This window comes from Piliocolobus tephrosceles, chromosome 8 (genome assembly GCF_002776525.5).
Source record: "Piliocolobus tephrosceles isolate RC106 chromosome 8, ASM277652v3, whole genome shotgun sequence".
NCBI classification, from domain to species: Eukaryota; Metazoa; Chordata; class Mammalia; order Primates; family Cercopithecidae; genus Piliocolobus; species Piliocolobus tephrosceles.
In genome coordinates this window covers 10,807,639-10,828,155 of record NC_045441.1, presented here as the reverse complement: position 1 = coordinate 10,828,155, position 20,517 = coordinate 10,807,639, and the positions used below count along the sequence as shown (strand labels likewise).

The 20,517-nt window shown below is 47.7% G+C and overlaps 1 protein-coding gene across 8 annotated transcripts in view; it reads right to left on the bottom strand.

Annotated features, from left to right (window-relative positions):
• The window catches only part of CUX1 (cut like homeobox 1), a 469,420-nt gene that overhangs the window by 347,587 nt on the left and 101,316 nt on the right, over positions 1–20,517 (bottom strand). For all 8 annotated transcript variants that reach the window (XM_023194480.1, XM_023194479.1, XM_023194482.1 and 5 more), the window contains exon 2: positions 18,788–18,898. In XM_023194480.1, coding sequence (XP_023050248.1) covers positions 18,788–18,898 — 111 coding nt within the window. The remainder of the gene's footprint in view (positions 1–18,787; positions 18,899–20,517) is intronic.

The window sequence follows — 20,517 nt, the reverse complement described above, 5'->3', positions numbered from 1 at the left end:
ACAGATCCCCTCCACCCACTCCTATAAGTGGACCCTTCCTCCTCCTCCTCCTCCTGCTCCTGCTCCTGCTCCTTACCCCGGGCAATGCTGTTTTCACCTCTACTCCTAGAGAACACGGCAAACCCAACTGTACTTTGGCCAGAACTGACTTGAAACAAACCCGAAAGTTTACTTTGGAAGGGAGTTAATAATAAAGGCTAGAAAGGCATCTTCAGGGCGATAAACACCTCCTTTTTCCTTTCTCCCAGCCTTGGCATGGCACCGTCCCTGGGGGGGAGTGCTTTCTGGGACACAAAACTGAAAGCCTCATGACAAGAGCCAGGGAGCCCAGAAACCGGGAAGGAGGAAGAGGACAGAACGTGGACGGAGCAGGCGACTTCACGAAGAGCCATAAAATGTGTTTCTTGTCCACCGAAAGCTGAAAAACCCTTTCTTTAACTCATGAGAGGCTCGGGGCTGAGAGCTGAGCTTTTAAAAGTCAGATTCGTGAAACCCTGCACATTGCCAGGAAGAAGGAACAATAATCCCTCCACCCCAAAGTTTCTAGAAACAAATACAGAAATACAAGAGGCACTTCTTTGAATCCAAACTAAATTATTCTGTTAAGTATTGAAGGCTGTCAGAGAGATACAACCAGAATAAACATCTCTGATAATGAAAGCGCATTATAGTGAAAAGGTGGCAACTTTTTAAAACGTTAACTATGCTATCTCTAAAATAAACAAAAATAAGACCAAATTCTCATGACTTTTAGGCTCTAATTTAGGTGGAAAGGAAGTCAGAGAGAGATTTTCAAATTTATACTGTACAACTCGACCTTTAGATCATCGTTACAGTGTGGTGAATTCTGAATTTCTGTTTAGCATACTATTATCCTTTGAGCAGTAACAGGCATTCTATTTCACAAAGAGACTAAAGATGCCACAAACCTGCTGACAACTATATTAAGGTTCCATAGGATAGAAACAACTTCTCTTCTGATTAACCACAGGGATTTCAACCGGCTGTGATACACATTTTACATGGAAAACATTATTAGCCAGCTGATGGGGGTGAAGGGAAGAGAAAATGATCAAACAAAGCAAACTTCCTCAGCACGCCATACATGGTCTTTCTGGCTTTTAAAATACCCTAACATTGCTTTTTAAACTTTGATGACAGAAAACAGAAAGACCTTTTTTTTTTCATCATTTCAAAGGAAAGCGCTACAAGATTTTCTAAATTAGGGCTAAAAGACAGAATGGCTATTTTTAAATGTCTGGTTAAAAATTAGAAAGTCTCAAAGGTAAGCCACAAGTATGCGAACAAACCGAGAACATTGCTATTTCTGTTCAAGTACCAAAGACTGCAGTAAATGAAAGAATGTATTCATCGTCACTTTATGATCAAAACGGTCAATGGGAGGTAAGAAATCTAAAACTGACTAAAACAGAAATGTTTATTTCCTGTACCACATGACACCTACTGAAAATTCCATAGAAATTTGTCCAATCTTAATATCAGAAGTATTTTCTTCGGCCAGTTCTAATTTTGAAAAAAGGAAAGAAAAGCTATAAAGTCCATTAAGAAATCTTAATCTCCATGAAGACAATGAATAATGTGAGAATATGAACTTAATAGCGTTTGCCTAGGATAAAGGTAAATAGCGCCGAATTCTTTTTTAAAAATCTAATTCTTTTTGTTGTTGTTGTTGTTGTTAAAAAAGGAAAATGTCCACTTAGTATAAATACTAACAAAGGGTCTGTATTTTTTTTTTTTTTTTAACTCCTCCAAATCCCTGGAATAATGTCTGCCAACTAAAACACCTACTATGAATTTAGTAATGGGTTATGCAAACATAAATTATAAGGCCAGACACTTTAAAAGGAAAAAAAAAAGGTGATTTATCGAGGCAATGGAGACACGGTAGGAGAGAAGCAATATTTCAATTTTCCACATATTCCTCAGCACTACAGATGTGTTCATGCAAAAAGAATTTTAAAATAAAAATGACTCTCGGCTCTTCTGGTTCTAATCTATCAGTTCATTTACTTGAAAAGGGTTATCAACGAATTCATTTCCCACACTTATAATTGAGAAAATTAATATAAAGCCAAACATTTTATCAAGTTTCAAATATGAATGAAAAGCATATCTCACAATCTAGTTTCAGTAAAAAGAAAAATACAAATGTCCCTCCCCTTACGGTGCAAAAAGAGTTAAACCACATGTTCTGTTCTTAAATTATTAGCCCTAGAACCTACCCTGATCCTGTTTTACTTTAATTTCTTTATTTCTATTCACACATCACTTTTCCTTGTCTCAATTCACTGTTAAGTGAACCAGTACTTTTTCTTGATTGCGGCAAAGCAATCATTTAAATACATATGAAATACCTTTCATGGGTTGTAGATATATAAGCAAAATAAATGAAAATATACTTGTCTACAACTTTTAATTCAAGGAAACAGAAGCTACCACCCTTCTCTGAAGAGATCATGGGAGCTGTACTGGCCCAATGAAATTCCCCGACCACACATCAACCAGGCAGAAATCTTCATTTTTCTTCACTCTGCCAGTGGCTGACGGCTTCACAAATGGTCATCTTCAAAAACACATGTAACTGAATGAGCTGATCTCAAGAAAAGGCTTGAAAACGCTGCGCTCGTAAGTGATGCACGTTTCAAAATGCAAGAGTGCAAAAGAACATCTCTGCACGTATTCCCGGCGCTGTGAATTCCTCCCCGGAGAAGGCTAATTTGAACACACATGCTTGCATGCGATATGGGTTCCTGGCACTTTGATTATGTGAACACACCTGACCCCAGGGAAATAGGCTGAGGCCGGCCCCATATTTCAGACAAACCAAACAGCCAATAGACAGTAATGGCTTTAAGCTACTGATGGCCCGGGCCAAAAATGAAGCCGCACTTAATCTTCTGAAGGAAACTGTCAATGTTAGGAGGCCCAGGGCCGACCTTTCCCTCGATCTTAATCACAGCCACCTATGATAACAGAGTGAGGTTTATTTTTATGCCTGGCTCCAGACACAATGATCAATCCTTCAATTTTGACGATTTTGTATCCCACACAATGAACCACAGTGAGTGAAGCCCATGTAGATGGTTTCTGTGGATCCCTCGAGTCAAATATATAGAATGAAATTCACCTGTGAATGAAATCTAAAACAATCAAAACTTGAAAATGTCTTCTAAAGCCTCTCCAAATCTACATATTCAATGAGATTCCAATAAAAGCCAATTTAAAATTCCCATCTAAAAAGTAAGAATTCCTGAGGGGCACGGTGGCTCACACCTATAATCCCAGCACTTTGGGAGGGACTGAGCCCAGGAGTTTGAGACCAGCGTGGGTAACACAGTGAGAACCCCTCTCTACAACAAATACAAAAATCACTCAGACACAGTGGCGTGCCTGTAGCCCCAGCTACTTGGGAGGCTGAAGTGGGAAGACTGCTTGAGCCCGGAAGGCGGAGGTTGCAGTGAGCTGAGATCGTGCCATTGCACTCCAGCCTCAGCGACAGAGTGAGACTCTGTCTCAAAAAAAAACAAAAAAAAACCTTCAAGCAGCTTTGCCACTTGTGGGCAGTGACGCCCTAGGCAAGTTACTCACTCCTCCTCTCTGGGCCTCAGTTTCCCTCTCTTTGAAACAGAAATAAACACTGTACCTGTTTCGTAGGGATCCTGTGAGTGTTAAGTTAGTTAAATGCCTTTTCAGTGTTTAGAACAGTACTGGATATGCAGTAAGTGCTCACTAAATGTCAGCTGCCATTATAAGCTACGACGGCTGTGTCCCTGAAGTTACCGAGCCCTACAACAGTCTTCCTGGTTCACCCCATTCCACACACAATGGGACTGCCAGGAATATTTGCTGCACACATCAATGAATTCTGGGTAGGAAAACCCCAAGAGGCAGAGGAGGTGATGCCTTTTAAGAAGAAAGGGATGTGCCTACGTCTTGGGCCCACAGGTAAGACCAACAGAAATAAGGACACCTTTGGAAAAGAGAGGAGCCTCTCGTTGGAAAATTTGTGGCTCTCGGCCACACAGAACCTCGGAGTCTCGCTCTGAAATCCAGGCTGGAGTGCAGGGCGTGATCTCGGCTCACTGCAATCTCTGCCTTCCAGGTTCAAGTGATTCTCCGTCTCAGCCTCCAGAGTAGCTGGGATTACAGGTGCCCACCACCACACCCGGCTAATTTTTGTATTTTTAGTAGAGACACGGTTTCGCCATGTTGGCCAGGCTGGTCTTGAACTCCCAGCCTCAAGTGACCCGCCCGCCTCAGCCTCCCAAAGTGATGGGATTACAGGCATGAGCCACCACACTCAGCACCAACACCTCCTTTCTTAGACTGAACAACAGAAAGGACATGGCTTGCTCAGATCTTGCATTCATTCAGTGGCCAAGTCAGTATCAGAATCTAAGCTTCCAGATCCAATTACATACTCCTTTAAGGACACCAACTATATAACACAATATCTTCTTAAAATACTGGGCCACAAACAAAATTACAAGACTCTGCATAACAGGCCAGTCATGCTCCTCGTCAACTCACTTTTTATGCCGCTCACATTTGCAAGTTAAAATGAAAAGCCAATGGTAGTCAATAACATGCTCAGTGACTAGTCCCACCCACCCCACACGCGCCGCAGCCCCCTAGCCAGAGAAAGGAAAAACGAAGACAGCAAGTATCAGAGTTAGCATGGCTTGGCATCCAATTGTCATTTTCTTGACTGCCATAATGTCAAAGTGGAAGGGGAGATTTTCCCACGCTTTGGCTTATAACCAATTCCGTAAGTTAAGAAGGCTTTCTTAGGGCAATGGCAAATTTTAGGCTACAACGATATGTTCCTTCCTAAGTACACTCCTACAAAAACACTCCCCCTGACATATAGAATCCTTTAAATGAGTATGCCACTTCAAAGAAATACTCAAAAGCGATTTTTAGAAACTCTAATAGAAGAGGAATTGCTAATGGTTAAGCGACTAAAAATTTAGCTTCTGGGCCAGGCGTGGTGACGCATGCCTGTAATCCCAGCACTTTGGGAGGCCAAGGCAGGTGAGTCACCTGAGGTCAAGAGATCAAGACCAGCCTGGCCAACATGGTGAAACCCCATCTGTACTAAAAATATAAAAATTAGCCGGGCGTGGTGGTTGGTACCTATAATCCCAGCTACTTGGGAGGCTAAGGCAGAAGAATCGCTTGAACCTGGGAGGTAGAGGTTGCGCTGAGCCGAGATCAGGCCACTGCACTCCAGCTGGGTGACAAGACCAAGAATCTGTCTGAAATAAAGGAAAAAATTTGGCTTCTGGAACCTGAAGGAGGCAGGGTGTTCGGGGATTATATGGCCTCATTCCCAGGAGTCTGTCTGCCCAGGAAAATCCCGGTAGGTGGGTGGGTGGCTTAAGCTCCGTTAAGTGGTACCGATGATACTTAGCTCCCAGGGTGACTTCCAGGGGCAGAGAAATGATTGTCATGCACTTAGCATAATGCCTGGCTCCTAGCAAGTACTCAATAAATATTAATAACCGCTCACCACAATTTCAACCAAATCATACGGCTTTCGCATTTAGCTGTTACACCTTTAAAATCGTGCTCAACAAAGCTGTTTGCCAAGAAGAGGCAGAGAGTGCTCTTCTGTGCCGAAGTTATTATTAAATCCTACACAGAATGACGTTCTCCGTTCAGAATGCATTTCAGTTGAGGTTATTGACCAGAAAGACAAGTTATGGGCTACTCTCAAAGAATAGCTTCCAAAAAGAAAGTCCAGCAGCAAACATTTCCACTCTATGAACAGTGAAACTAATGCGAAAGGAGAGAAAATTCTCTAGACACATATGGAAGAAGGCAAGTTTTTATTTTACTGTATCTATTCAAGTCCACAGTAGAAACGAGGGTCTACCATAGGCTTTAAGAATTTTTTTAAGCATTCATTTATAGCTTTATTTTATTTTTATTTATTTTGAGACAGAGTCTCACTCTGTAGCCCAGGCTGGAGTGCAGTGGCGCGATCTCAGCTCACTGCAACCCCTGTCTCCCGGGTTCAAGCGATTCTCCTGCCTCAAACTCCTGAGCTCAAGTGATCCATCAGCCTCAGCCTCCCAAAGTGCTGGGATTCTAGGTGTGAGCCACTGGCCCCCGTCACATTTATAGCTTTAAAGTCCATTTGTGAGGCCGGGCACGGTGGCTCACGCCTGTAATCCCAGCACTTTGGGAGGACAAGGCGGGCGGATCACAAGGTCAGGAGTTCAAGACCAACCTGGCCAACACAGTGAAACCCCATCTCTACTAAAAATACAAAAATTAGCCAGGCACGGTGGCAGGTGCCTGTAGTCCCAGCTACTTGGGAGGCTGAGGCAGGAGAAATGCTTGAACCCAGGAGGCAGAGGTTGCAGTGAGCCAAGATCATGCCACTGCACTCCAGCCTGGGTGACAGAGGGAGACTCCATCTCAAAAAAAAAAAAAAAAAAAGGGAAAAAAAAGTCATTTGTGAACCCAGTTTCTCAAAAGAGTAGATTTCGGTAACGTGAACACAATAAGCCATTCATTGACCTTCTACTTGGTGCCTGGGTTGTTCTGAATCCCTATAAGAGTTCATCCAGCCCATAATGACTCCGAGGTCGTTGTCATCATTCCTATTTTTTGGCATAAGAAAATAGAGGCTCAGATGTGATAGAAAGCAGCATGTTTTCAACTAAAATTCCAGGGCACATGAATCTAATGACAGTGCTTCCCTTTTGACAGTTATTAAATGCTCAGATAATGCATCTGTTATACTTAAAATAGCCCTGTAAAAACGGCTGGACACATGAAGGAAGCGACACACGGCTCTCAGGAAGGAAAGGGAATGCCGGCCTTGTTGACGTTTCAGCAAGGGGCGGGGGCAGACACAGCAGCCGTCCTGAGATGCTCCCGGAAGGAAAGAGGGGCCTGCGGGGTCTTCAGATGCCACCTGCCACCTCTGGACCAAGCCCCACCATGGCTCTGACCACTTCCAGTGACAAGGAACAGAGCAACTGGGAGATTAGCTCCTTGTTAATTACCTAAGAATTACCTAAGAATTTCTGGGCCTTTGGCCCAGAAAACAAACAAACAAAATAAGGTCTCTTTGAAACTCCAGAATTCATTGACTAATTTTTTTTTTTTTTTCGAAGATAGGGTCTTGCTCTGCCACCCAGGCTGGGGTACAGTGACACAATCACAGCTCACTGCCTCGACCTCCCAGGCTCAAGGGATCTTCCTACCTCAGCCTCCTGAATTATAGGTGTGCGCCACCATGCCCGGCTAATTTCTTCATTTTTTGTAGAGATGGGGTCTCGCTATGTTGCCCAGGCTGGTCTCAACCCCCTGGTCTCAAGCAATCCTCCCACCTCAGCCTCCAAAGTGCTGGGATTACAGAAATGAGCTACTGCACCTGGCCAGCTGAGTTTTCTAACGCCCAAATTAAATAGCATCCCTGGTCTTAGAAAGCAGAGAGACTGAATGTGATGCTTCAGAGTGAGTGAGTGGTTACAGCCAAGACGATCAGGGCTTTACATGGAAGAAATGCGGCGGACTCCACTGCTAACAGCTTGCCCAAATTTATCGATGGTTCAAAATTTGCACTAAAAGCTCCGTGTGTGTGTGTGTGTGTGTGTGTGTGTGTGTGTTGTGCTGACAGGTGATACAAAAAGTCATTTTGCGTTCTTAAGATCAAAAAACATTCTCTGACTCCCCGAAGTACCTTCGCCCATCCTTGATCACTCCCTACCATTTTGTCCTGTTTGAGCTCTTACCGCCACCTGAAATTATCTTGTGAATCATTTGTTTATTTGGCTGTTGCTAGATCTCTGTGAGATCTGGAATCTTCTCCCTCCATCCCTGCTGTATCTGACTGCCCCTGGCCCTAGAAAAGGGCTCAGCATCACTTGTAAAAGAAAGGAAGGAAGGAAAGAAGAGAGGAGGGTAAGTGTTTATTGAGCACCTACTATAGGCTCTGTGCATCTGAATTCATTTCAACCTCCTGGGTGAAATGGGTTAGCACCAATTCTTCCTGCTTATAGATAAGGGGACCAAGTCTTAGAAGAGTTTGTGACCTTGCTCAAGGTCACTGCCTGTCACCACTAACTAGTTACGCATTCTACTCCTCACCTGAGACTGGACATTGAGCCTCCAGGACCCCTTGAAGTAGGCAGGGTATGTTTTTGCAGACGAAGAAACTGGGGTTAAGCTTCTGTCCCAGTGCCATGGAGGTCACAACACTATTAATGCCGTTGGAGCAAATGAAGCCAGGGCTTGACTAGCACTCAATGTCCCTGGGTCCAAGCAACCTTCTCTTCCCTACAGGCCCCCGCTGGTGCCCTCCAGACCATGCGGCAAGGTCTTGCTGGGATGTCAGGGGATAATGCAGTCACCCTCCCTGACTTTGGCCCCAATTAAGTTCAAATTTCCTTCATTACTGGGTCCCACTTAAGGCACCTCTTCTCCCTTAGGGACCGAAAAGAAAGAAAGTAATGTCTTGGGTTGATAAACTGACTTCAAGAGTTTAATTGGTAACAGTTAAAAGTTCACTTTTAATTTTTAAACTTTTTCTAGTTAAAAGCTTATTATAACTTAACAGTAGGTGATTCCAGAATGATTAAGCACCCAAGTTGATTATTGGGGTTTTCTCATTTTGCCAAACCCTGGAGTGGCCTTTTTAAAACCAAACTGCTGCTGCAAAAATGAAAATTCACAAGATACTTTTCTGTGGCGAGTTTCTTCAGAGGATGAGAGAACAACTGAGTAAGAAATCTCTTCAGGGGTTTCTGACACCCCCACGAAGACAGGAATTCGTTTTAAATTCAATTTAGTTTAGTTTTTTGTTTGTTTTTGTTTTTTTGAGACAGGGGTCTCTACTCTGTCACCCACATTGGAGTGCAGTGGCGCAATCATGGCTCACTGAAGCCTCAATCTCCTGCTGGACTCAAGCGACCCTCCCACCTCAGCCTTCTGAGTGGCTGGAACCATAGGTACACACCACCACTCCCTTCTATTTTTTCTTTTTCTTTTTTTTTTTTTTTTTGAGACGGAGTCTCGCTCTGTCGTCCAGGCTGGAGTGCTGTGGCCCGATCTCAGCTCACTGCAAGCTCCGCCTCCCGGGTTCCCGCCATTCTCCTGCCTCAGCCTCCTGGGTAGCTGGGACTACAGGCGCCACCACGTCGCCCGGCTAGTTTTCTGTATTTTTTAGTAGAGACGGGGTTTCACCATGTTAGCCAGGATGGTCTCGATCTCCTGACCTCGTGATCCGCCCGTCTCGGCCTCCCAAAGTGCTGGGATTACAGGCTTGAGCCACCGCGCCCGGCCTCCCTTCTATTTTTTCTAGAGGCGAGGTCTCACTATATTGGCCAGGCTGGTCTCCAACTCCTGAGCAAAAGCAATCCGTCTGCCTCAGCCTCCCAAAGTGCTGGGATTACAAGCGTGAGCCACTGCACCTGGCTGGAATTTTTTTTTTTTAATTACAGCTTTATTGATATATAATTTACATACCATACAATTCACCCTTTTAAAGTACACAGTTCAGTGGCATTTGGCGTATTCCAAGTTGTGCAAGTGTCACCACTGTCTTATTCCAGGACATTTTTATATTCCAAAAAAGACACTCCATACCAACTCTCAGTCATTCCTCTCTCCCCTCACCCCGGGGATTTCTATCTCTATAGAAACCTACTTTTGGCCAGGCACCGTGCCTCACGCCTGTAATCCCAACACTTTGGGAGGCTGAGGCAGGTGGATCATTTGAGGCCAGGAGTTTGACACCAACCTGGCCAACATGGTGAAACCCCGTCTCTACGAAAAATACAAAAAAATTATCTGGGCACGGAGGCACATGCCTGTAGTCCCAGCTACTTGGGAGGCTGAGGCAGAAGAATTGCTTCAGCCTGGGAGGCAGAGGTTTCAGTGAGCCGAGATTGAGCCACTGCACTCCAATGGAGTGGAATTCTAGCTAAAAAAAAAAAAAAAAAGCCCCATTGTGTCACATCAGGGCTGTGGGCAGTGAAGCCAACTCAATGGGCTCAATATGATGAAAGCAAAATGAAGCTGGGCTTTTCACTCTTCTGTGTGCAGTGGTTTTAGGGTCCAATAAGGTGTAAAGCAAAATGTGTTCATAACAGAGAAGAGAGTTCAGTGGGTAACACTAACATATCAAGGAGTAGCTGATGATGCCTGGCCGCTGTTTTGTGTTTAAAAAGCATCGAAGGCCGGGTGCGGTGGCTCACGCTTGTAATCCCAACATTTTGGGAGGCTGACATGGGAGGATCGCTTGAGCCCAGGAGTTCTAGACCAGCCCGGTTCTAGACCGCAACAAAGTGAGACCCCATCTCTATCAAAAAAAAAAAAAAAATTAAACAGGTGTGGGAGTGCATGCCTGTAGTCCCAGCTACTTGGGAGGCTGAGGTGGGAGGATCATTTGAGGCTGGGAGGTTGAGGCTGCAGTGAGCTGAGATCATACCACTGCTCTCCAGCCTGGGCCACGGAGCAAGACCCTGCCTCTAAAAAGAAAAAAAACAAAAACAAAAAGAAAAATGTCATGGGGGATGATATGTGACTTTACTAAATCCTCATGACAATGCCACGATAGGGTTACAATGATTGCCCTCACTTCATCACCTGACTCGCTCAGGGCCCCGGGGGGCGTGCAGGGCCATGGAGCCCTGGTGACTATCTCAGGGCAGCCTGTGCACCACGTGTCCACTGGAGTCGCAACTTTATTTTTAAGTGACTCTCTTTTTCCAGGCTGAGTCACTCCGGTGGTGTCTATATAAAGGCTGTCGAGGCAGTGACTAAATGCGTTTGGGCCCAGGCCACAACTATATATTACTACCCGCCAGTCCCTCACCCATCCTGCTAGCTCCTTTTCTCACTGAGAGTGAAAAACGAATCCTAAAAGTTCACAGCGCCTTCCCATCCTCTGTCTTCCTCACCATGGCAGACAGCGTCAGGCACGTGGCTTCCTGGCTTACCCCGCACACGGTGCATCCTGATCAATAAAAACGAGGGACCCCTCCCCTCACCGCGCCTGCCAGGGTCAGGAAGGAATCCACAAATCTAGCCTATTTCAATGACTGTAAAAGATTCCTTTGCAAGTCCTATCTCAAGACAACTCCCAAGCCTGAATTTTTACAACTGCAACTAGGGAACACAGAAATTAGAGAAATGCGCCAGGCCGGCGTAGAAGGGGTAAAGGAAGACGTTGGCACCCGGGAAAGGAGAAGAAAGTGGATGGGCAGTTCTGTGAGCAGCAGAGGGTGCTCCCTGTTGCAAGCTGGGCGTGCTGAGCCAGGTGTCCCCGACAGGGCTGCCGCCGCAGCCAACAAGAGCCAGGATGGAGACCTGGGCGTGATCACGTGCATCTGAGCAGGACAGGTGTCAAAAGCACAGACGCAGACTGAGCACCGCGGACCAGGCATCGTTGGGATTAACGTTCCAGAGATCAAGAAATGTAGAGGCAAAAATACATCAGGGCAAAAAGGACCAGCGATGGCCCCTGAGCCACAGCTCGGCTCTCCTCCCAGAGCAACGGGGTCTGTTTTCGAGGAGACAAAAATTAACCAAGAAAAGCCCTGCAGACAGACACCCAAAAAGCGTTCTGGAGTAGGACTGGGCCGACTGACGTCACCAGGATAAGGGCTGGGGATGGTTTCATGATAAAATCACAGCATCTCAGGAATGTGGTTCTCCTCCTCTCTTTCCTCCCATCAGGGAAGGTTCCTCCCATACTGAAAAGAAGCAGAACAAAACCCCAAACTATCCCTGCGCTCTTTCTGGAAGCAAGCCTAACACAGACGACCATTTATTGGAGAGTTGAGCATCACATTCAAATAGCAGAGCCCTGAAGTCAGGCCAATGTCGCAGGAGCACTGGGGGTTTCTCCAGAGAGGACCTCACGCCAGGTTACCTGGTCTCCAACCTGCCCAGCCATTCTCCATCCACTAAGTCCCTACAGCCAGGCCAGTGAGCCGGGGCTGCAGGTCAGACGTGCTGCAGACCTCCTATGATCTCGCCTCCAGAAGAACTGTGGAATCACACACGCGGGAAATCGGTGTTCGGCCACGATCAAAGCCACGGAAAAGCAAATGGCAAACGGAAAGGCTAAGAGACACTTTCTGGGGTTTGCAAGAGCTAGGCTTTCAGCCTCCACTGCTCACATACATGATTCTAACACCACCAGGCTTCCAGAAACCTGCCGCTGCTCCCTCCTGACACGCTGTGGCCAGCCCAGTGCAGAGGTGCCACCCTTGCTGCCAGCCCGTGGAGCCTGTTGTCACATCAAGTGGCCTTGCTCCTTCACCCGTCTCCCACTCCCCAGCACACAGCCAGGGCCAGGCACACCCTGTCCCTGCCCAGTGGTCAGGCCTTGGTATTCATCTGTCACCCACCCCAAAGCTCTAGAGTCCCCCCTCCTTCCTCCTTCATCCCCTTCCACCCCAAGGCACAAGGAGGAGGAGGAGGGTGGAGGTGACCCACGTGGTTCTCCTGGAATGGTGAGCTGAAACTGGGACTATGGGCCCAGAGAACTGTGTTCTCAACTAGGGCTGCATGGATGAGTGTCTGGGAGCCCCCCAGAAACTGCAAACATGTGCATTTCTCAGGGGCGTAGGTCCTTAACTTTCATGGATATTTTAAAGGTTAAGAACCAAGGCTCAAAAAGCAGACCTGTTTATCTATAAAAAGGGTTACTGAGCCATATGTGGCTTATCCAGAGAACTTTATCACCGCTGACATAAGAGTGTTTCTGTGGGGAAAGTCTACAGTCAGAAGATTCCAGTCATTCTATCCTAGCACTTAACATGCTCTGCCATTGGGTTCTATTTGCTTGCTAAGAAAGATAAGAAACTTTTTAAAGAATGGAGATAGGGTTTTATTCCCAGGGCCAAACTGTCTGGCACATGGAAGGTGTTCAATAAATATTTGTAAGATGATTAACTGTTATTACAAACCAGCTTTTTCTTTTCTTTTTTTTTTTTTTTGAGACAGGATCTCACTTTGTTGCCCAGGCTGGAGTGTAGTGGTGCGATCATGGCTCACTGCAGCCTCAACCTCCTGGGCTCAAGCCATCCTTCCACCTCAGCCTCCCAAGTAACTGGGACTATAAGTGCACACCACTATCCTGGCTAATCTTTTGACTTTTTGTAGAGATGGAATCTCACTATGTTGCCCAGGATGGTCTCAAACTCCTGGTCTGAAGTGATCCTCCCACCTCAGCCTCTCAGAGCACTTGGATTACAGGCGTGAGCCACCGCGCCTGGCCACAAACTGACTTTTGAAACACTTTAAGCTGAAACTACCCATATTTGTTCTTATTTTTTTTTAAGTTGCCGAGCTAAGGCCAGGTGCGGTGGCTCATGCCACTTGGCACTTTGGGAGGCCGAGGCGGGTGGATTACTTGAGGTCAGGAGTTCAAGATCAGCCTGGCCAACATGGTGAAACTCCGTCTGACTAAAAACACAAAAAATTAGCTGGGTATGGTGGTGGGTGCCTGTAATTCCAGCTATTCAGAAGTCTGAGGCAAGAGAATCACTTGAACCTGGGAGGCGGAGGTTGCAGTGAGCCGAGATGGCACCACTGCACTCCAGCCTGGGTATCAAGAGCAAAACTTCGCCTCATAAATAAATAAACAAACAAACAAACAAAATAAAATAAAATATAGAAATTCCCTGAGCTAGCTCTGAGGAACAGAAATCCACGTATCTCATGAGTTACATGGTGAGTATTCTCCGGTTAATACTAGTAACGAACATAAGCTAAACTCTAGGGACAGGCCTGTGTGAAGCCCGTCACATACAGGCACATGGGTACATACATACACATATGTGCACACAGCAACCCTGTGAGCAGGGCCCTGTCGTTACACTATTTATAGATGACAGAACTGGGGCTTTGGGAGGTTATCTGCCCCAAGAAACACAGCTACTAAGTATGTCGCCTGCAGTAAGAAATACAAAAAGCAGAGCTGGGTGCAGTGGCTCACACCTGTAATCCCTACACTTTGGGAAGTCAAGGTGGGAGATTTAGCTTGAGCCCAGGAGTCTGAGACCAGCCTGGGCAACAAAGTGAGACCCGGTCTCTACAAAAAACATAAAATTAGCAGGGTGTGGTGGCACGCACCTATAGTCCCAGCTACTCTGGAGGCTATAAGGGGAGGATCACCTGAGCTCAGGACATCAAGGCCACAGTAAGCTATGATTATGCCACTATATTCCAAAAAAAAAACCCCAAAAATATAGAAAGCAATATACCCTAGAAACACTCCACCACCTACTGTGTTCCATGATGGATTCTTAATTCAATAGAGAATGGATGTTCAGTTAGAACATTTAAAAACATTTTTCTTATAAAGGGACTCTGTTTTTAGATTCAAAGAAAATGTACACAATTTTATCTGCAGAGTAATTGCAATCTTCTGCAAATTACAATTTCTGGATTAAAAAGACACAGTATCAAATGATGACAAATATATTAATCTAATGATATAAAACTGAAACTTCAAAAAACTAATTCTAAACAGAAAACCTTCAGCCAGGCGCAGTGGCTTGTGCCTGTAATCCTAGCACTTTGGCAGGCCGAAGTGGGAGGACCCTGCATAAGCGCAGGGTTTTGAGACTAGCCTGGGCAACAGCAAAAGGCTCTGTTTCTACAAAAAATTTAAAAACTATGGCCAGGTGCGGTGGCTCACACCTGTAATCCCAGCATTTTGGGAGGCTGAGGCGGGTGGATCACAAGGTCAGGAGTTCGAGACCAGCCTGGGCAACATGGTGAAACGTCATCTCTACTAAAAGTACAAAAAAGGTAGCCGGGTGTGGTGGCACATGCCTGTAATCTCAGCTACTCAGGAGGCTGAGGTAGAAGAATTGCTTGAACACAGAAGGTGAAGGCTGCAGTGAGCTGAGATCGTGCTACTGCACTCCAGCCTGGGCAACAGAGCAAGACTCTGTCTCAAAAAAAAAAAAAAGAACCAAAAAAAACATTAAAATAAAATAGCCAGGCATTGTGGTGCCACGTGCCTGTAATCCCAGCTACTCAGGACACTGAGATGGAGGGATCCCTTGAGCCTAGGAGTTGGAGGCTGTAGTGAGCTGTGATCGTGCCACTGCGCTCCAACCCAGGTGACAGAGCAGGATCCTGTCCCCAGAAAAACCCCTCAAGGCTCCAGCCATCTTGGCGCTCACCTCCTGATGTTCTTGTGGCTTCTCCCACCTGTCGGAGTCCCAGTCACCACAAAGCATCCCTCCCCGGCCACGTCCCCATCAGAGCCCACCTTCTCCCTCCTAGACTAGAGCTTTTCCCAGTGACATCTGGGAAGGGCCAGTCTAGATGGTGAAATCTCCAACGGCAGATGAACCTTACTCCCCACTGAACCCTCACGGGTGCCTAATCCTCCTCATGGAACACATTAGACATTCATCAGACACCGAAGAACCTTTCCTCCTTTCCCAGAACAAAAGGAGACCTGGGCATTTCCACCAAGATCAACACTCTTGGTGTCATACCAGCAGGAACACCACCAGCCCTGGCTCTGCCGCGCTGTGCCCTGGAAGGTATGGAGCTGTAAGGATCGTGGGCTGCATCCATAGGGAAGAGGACACCCTCCTTCTGGTAAGCCAGGCTGTCCTACCCCACGGGCGAAAGCTCTAAGCAAGCCCCGTTTCCACACATGCAACATCCCAACGTCACCTCCATGATTAGTAATCAATCCTGCGGTGTAGCCAGAGGAACAACCAGTGTCAGGGCAGTGGTGGCTCCTCAAGACTGAGACTCCAAACAAATGGTGACCCAATGTCCCCTCGGGGTGCAGGCCAGGCACTGAGCTGAGGCTCCACATATGTGCTATCTACACACACACACGTACTGTCACAGCCCCCCACTCACATACACCTGCTGTCACAGGGAACAGCAGGGAACCCCGCCTCCTGCACACTCAGCACACTCTGGCCACAGGCCCCGGCTCCCACCACTACTATGCACACTCCAGCCACAGCGCCCCGTTCCCACCACCGCTCTGGCCTTATGTGGCTTCAAAATTTCCAACAGGAGGGCCGGGTGCGGTGGCTCATGCCTGTAATCCTAGCACTTTGGGAGGCTGAGGTGGGTGGATCACCTGAGGTCAGGAGTTCGAGACCAGCCTGGCCAACATAGTGAAATCTATGAAAAATACAAAAATTAGCTGGCTGTGGTGGTGGCGCGTGCCTGTAATCCCAGCTACTTGGGAGGCTGAAGCAGAACTGCTTGAACCCAGGAGGCGGAGGTTGCAGTGAGCCGAGACCGTGACACTGCACTCCAACCTGAGCGACAGAGCAAGACTCTATCTCAAAAAATTAAAAGAAGTTTCCAGCAGGAGGCTCTGGCTGCTGGCACAAGTGAAGTGGGTCTCGCCTTGGACTTCCCACATGGGCGCTCCACAGATTTCCAGGTTGGCCCTTGGATGGGAAAGTGCATGGGGCTGGCGGGGCAGAAGCCTACAGCCAGCTCCCCCCTCCCCACCTCCCCAGGACCGCAGGCTGCAGTGAGACCCTCGTTACTACAGCGAAAGATGAGGAAGTGGGCGCCACCCTCCACCCACTGGCAGTGACGGGGTCGGGGCCAAGCAGGTGGGTTCCAGCCCCCTTCTCCATGAAGACGAGTCTAAAAATGTGTCCTGAGAAGAAATGCCCCAAGTGGCAGGTACCTACCAGGCTGCCGCCTGCCCAAGCCTCTTCCATTTATTGGGATCAGAAGGAGATAAAAACGCCAAGTTTAAGGCCAGGTGTCTTTGAGTAACTAATGTGGAATTCAACACAAGGCACGATGGAGGGACAGGGCTCAGCAGAGTACAAGCGGCATTTATCAGCAGAGCATACGGGACAGACAGGGTGACCAAAGGGGGACATGCTCCTCTCCACTGTCACTAGGAGTTGGGGACTTCTGAGGAACACCCGGGAATCTAGGCCTCTTGAAGCCTCATTCTCTGGCTGATTACACTCGTGTATTTATTGTCTGTGGCCTCAGAAGGATGGCCTTGCCCCTCTCAGATTTTCTTTTCTTTTTTTTTTAATCATGTTTTCTTTTTTCTTGATGAGTCTTGTTATGTTGCCCAGGCTGGTCTTGAACTCCTGACCTCAAGTGATTGCTCGCCTCAGCCTTCCAAAGTGTTGAAATTACAGGCGTGAGCCACTGTGCCCAGCCAAACCTCTAAGATTTTCTATGGAAACCAGCGGACATGTGGTCACCGAGGAAAGGGCAGTGAATACAGAACGGCGGACGGCCACTCGCTACAGAAACAGCACCATAAGGAGCTCACGAGATGGATGTGGTGGGGCTTGGGCTGGGGAAACTGAGTCAAGGACAAGTTCTCAGGAAATCAGAGTTCCAGGAAAGTCTGCTCTGAAGCCGCTGGAGGCAACAGAAGAAGGATGTTCTGTCCCCAGCTCTTTTTTTCCTCTTGTTTTTATTCATGGCAAGGCTGACACGGAGAATAGGGCCCCCCACTCCCCAACACGGGCAGAGAAGGCAGCAACCCCCAAGCACCCCCAGTGACTCCCATCTTCATTTTTGGTCTCATGAAACATGGAGTACCCACATTTAGGGGCAGGCAGAGGTGAGCAGCGGGTGTGAGATTTGAACCCTTAGCTGGCTCTGTGGCCAAAGGCTGCCTTCTTTCCACTCTGCTACCAAGCTTTCTCCCAAAATATTTATTCTGAAGACATAAGGTTATTAATTTGTTTTCCATAATGATTCATGCCAGCACTCCCTTGACTAGCAAGCCTCCTTTGAAACATTTTAAATGAGTCTGCTTTTAAAAATGCAATTCACATATAATTTCCCAGCAATATTATGTAAGAGAGGGGCATCTCTCTTAGAAAGGAGCTTTGCCTCCAGGCGTCTTCCTGTGTCCCATATGGAGGAGCCAAGAGCTGTAGATTCCCCAAGCCCAGAAGCTGGGCCAAAGTTGTGGGCTGCTGCGACCCCTTCCCATACAAGGGAAAGGTGTAAGAGAGGCTGGGGTCCGAGACCATGGCATGAGTGCCATGGGGACCAAACTGGAAGACGTCACCCGGAAAGCCATTCCCGCGACTGCTCATCTGCCTGCAACACACTTGGGTCTTTTTCTTTTTCTTACTAAGCCTCTGATAGGGTTGAAGGGAAGGAAGAAGGGGCCCAGGAAACGAGCAGAAAAACACCACCCCAGCAACTCAACACTGTCCCCCCGATTGCACACTCACAAGAGAAAAAACAAGAGTATGTGAAAAGCACATTTCCACTGCCCTTTATGGCGTATTTCAAGAAACAGAGAGGCATTTAAAAGGCCTAGCAGGCGAAATGTCTGTTTTACAAGAAGCATCAGGCGCGTTGCTATGCCCAGATGCGTGCAGCCTTCAGACACTGCCCCAGCACCGGGGAAGCAGGCCCCGAGGGCCTTCTATCCCACAGGATGCCTTATGGACTTCGGTGGCTTGCTAACCGGCATGGGACAGGGTCTGGGACGAACTCGAGGGTCTGAGACACCCACACACCTGCCCACGTGTTCTTACAGACCCAGCTGTCCAGTATCTGCACCTGGAATTAGCTCTGGCTTTCATATTTCCAGACAACCTATCAATTTCCATGTCCCCACGGCCTGCAGGGTGGCATGCATTCTGCTGGAAACGGGGCTGAAGACATCCGGGGAAAGAAACGGGTTGTTTGCCGACCGCGCATTCAACTGATGAAAATGAAACGCTCACGGAGCATCGCCTGAATATGCACCAGCATTCTAAGATCCCTTCAAAGCAATTGTGACGGTCACCCGCCTCACCTCTGGAGTGTTCTTCTTGAACTCCCGGCTCTGTTCGATAAGCCGCTTTCTGGACTGCTCGCTTTCATCCTGCCGGTTCGCCAATACCGTTGCGGTGGCATCGAGTTCTCTCTGTTGGGGGAAACAGGAAAGGAAAAGCGAGTTTGTAATTGCACTGTGTACTAGAGGAGGGTCCTATTTGCATTTGACCAGAACACTGGGGGAGAGACCCCAGTGGCTCTAGGGATCGTCAACTCATCAGCAAGAGGAGGGACTGGAGGGCAGCGGGAAGGCAGGGAAATGAACATTATATTATCCACCCATCCCTCGTCCGTCCCATGTGCAGTGGTTGAGAAAACCAAGCTCGTTCAACGCCATGGGTCGTGCCTCAATGTGCCCGCCATAAATGACTTTGTTCCGGTAACAGAATACACAGAAACATCTTTTTTGCTCCAGCCACAACTATCAGGCCAATGCCCAAAGGACTCGCCTCCCCAAGCTGCTCCACGCCTGTTCTTCCAGCCAAGGAAGGGTCCCTTTCAGCCACTCTCCTGGGCTCTAGTCCTTCTGCTGAGCTATTCCCTCCTCGGCTATCCCCTCCTTGGCCTCCGGTGGCCGTCCTTCAACGCTGTGGGCCTGGGATCTCTGGGAGTAATATTTGGTTTGTATTCATTCAACAAATATTTATGGTGAGCTCACTCTAGGCCAAGCATCATGTTCGAGACCATTGATCTATGATTAGTTTTCAAGAGGGATCTTTAAAACGTAAATTCCAAGAATAATTATTTCCAACCACTTTTCGGAAACGAGGCACCTGGCATTGGCGATTATTCTCAAATCACATTACTTGCGCGGGAACGCTGAGGACCACCAGGAGTGGGTCCCCCACGAGGAACCCGCCAGGGGACTGAGGGCTCTGGGCTCTGCTCCCCGCAACAAACCGATAATCAACGCGCCAGAGAACCTGTGCCCTGGCCTCGGAAATTCTGGGAAGAGCTGCCAAGAGGATCTGTTTCCAACAAGCCTGCAGCAGATGGCCCCAGAATGGTGTTCCAGGCTGACAGCAGGCGCCCAAGGACACACTGCTGTCGCCACCAAAAGGCCTGTTTTCCTGCCGAGTCGCTTCGGCGACTAAAGACACACAGCGGCCCATTCTGCTGGGATCCAAGGTGGCTGCTCCAGCTGGCTTCTCGACGGTGGGGACCGTCACCCTGAGTCCAAGCAGAGCAAGAACCTAACATTTCAAAGGCTGAACGGTGAGAAAAATCAGAACTCAAGATTTATCCCCACGCCTCCAAGAAGCACACTATAGCGTCTCCTTTGCCACCCCCTCGCCCCACCCACCTCACCAAGGCCCACTGGCTTTCCTCCTTGGCAGAAGTAAACCAGCAAACCTACATGTTACAAGTTCTTGCTGGGAAATGCTTCCTTGGTACCACTATGGGTTGGGCCATGCTGGATGGGATGAAAACATGCTGTCAACTTAGAAATCATAGAAATCATAGATAGGCCAGGCGAGGTGGCTCACACCTGTAATCCCAGCACTTTCGGAGGCCGAGGTGGGTGGATCACCTGAGGTCAGGAGTTTGAGACCAGCCTGGTCAACATGGCGAAACCCCGTCTCTACTAAAAATACAAAAATTAGCCAGGCGTGGTGGCGGGCGTGTAATCCCAGCTACTTGGGAGGCTGAGGCAGGAGAATGGCTTGAACCCGGGAGGTAGAGGTTGCAGTGAGCTGAGACCATGCCACT